General features: G+C 35.8%; 1 protein-coding gene across 1 annotated transcript in view; it reads right to left on the bottom strand.

The window, feature by feature from the left end:
* Positions 1-550: 550 nt before the first annotated feature.
* Positions 551-1,299, bottom strand: part of LOC108566071 (NADH-ubiquinone oxidoreductase subunit 8) — an 894-nt gene continuing 145 nt past the window's right edge. The window contains exons 2-3 of the mRNA XM_017925776.1: positions 925-1,274; positions 551-869 (exon numbers count right to left, since the gene is read on the bottom strand). Of these exons, the coding sequence (XP_017781265.1) occupies positions 609-869; positions 925-1,274 (611 nt within the window). The 3' untranslated portion in view covers positions 551-608. The remainder of the gene's footprint in view (positions 870-924; positions 1,275-1,299) is intronic.

Here is a 1,299-nt window from a genome sequence, read left to right as displayed (position 1 = left end):
TAAGACTATGAATGAAAATGTAGATTCTTATGTGATAAATAATTTTATATTTTGTTCACTGTAAAACAGATACTACATTAATTTGTATATTTTTAAAACGTATTTTAGACTGGCTTCAGAAAGAAAGTATGAGATAATTTAATTGAGTAGTCATGACAAACGGTGTTCGGCCTTATCCAACCTTAGTTCATCTACGTTTAAACGCATTACAAGGTTTAATTAAAAAAAAAGAAATACATGTTGAAATCAGTAAATTTCAAGAACACAAATCGTGTAATTGCAAAATAGATTTATTATATTAATTATAAATAAATCTATATGAGCTGATTTAAAAGTATATTTGTTATTTCAATTTTCCTATGTAAATTAATGTAATAGAACATAAATCTATTAAAAATGCGCTAAGATGTAAAATATAGCACAGAGCAATAATTAGAAATAAAGCATTTATTTCCAAAATCTCTCAACAATCATTCCTTAGGTCTGAAAGTGTTTTCTTCAATTTAACATTGAAATTCAGTTTTTAACTTTTCCTTTTTATTATTTTCTCTTTATATCAACAAATGTACAATTTAAATATTCCTACATTCTGAATACTTTAAATCAATTTAACGGTACAAGTGATCCGCATGGATGTTGCTAGCGATTTCGGATTCCCATTTGTCGCCGTTGTTCAACAATTTTTCCTTGTTGTAAAGCAATTCCTCGTGGGTTTCAGTTGAAAATTCGAAGTTTGGTCCTTCGACAATGGCGTCAACGGGACAGGCTTCTTGACAGAACCCGCAGTAAATACATTTGGTCATATCGATATCGTATCTCGTGGTACGCCTTGAACCATCAGCGCGTTCCTCAGCTTCAATCGTGATAGCCTTAAATGAGATGCATCATCAAAGCTGATCATGTGTAAGGCTATAAGAATGTTACCTGCGCTGGGCAAATGGCTTCACACAATTTGCAAGCAATGCAACGTTCCTCACCAGATGGGTAACGCCTAAGAGCATGCTCTCCTCTGAACCTGGGGCTCAAAGGTCCCTTCTCAAAAGGATAATTGATGGTCGCTGGTTCTTTGAAGATGTGCGCCAGAGTTACACCGAAACCTCTGACAAGTTCAGTCCAGAACAATGTTTGCGCAGCCCTGTCTGTGATTGCATTCATATCCATGCTGGGTTCTTTGTCGTTAACGTAAACGTATCCAGGGGTGGCGCTTGGACCACTCGCTGTGGCCTTTTGCATCGCTCCTGCAGAAACACTGAAAGGCCGAACGAAATGAGAGCCTAAAATACATTTGCAGGTTATATT

The sequence above is a fragment of the Nicrophorus vespilloides genome, unplaced genomic scaffold (assembly GCF_001412225.1).
Source record: "Nicrophorus vespilloides isolate i.1.1-1 unplaced genomic scaffold, Nicve_v1.0, whole genome shotgun sequence".
Taxonomy (NCBI): Eukaryota; Metazoa; Arthropoda; class Insecta; order Coleoptera; family Silphidae; genus Nicrophorus; species Nicrophorus vespilloides.
The sequence above is the reverse complement of the archived record's forward strand: the minus strand, read 5'-3'. Positions and strand labels throughout refer to the sequence as shown.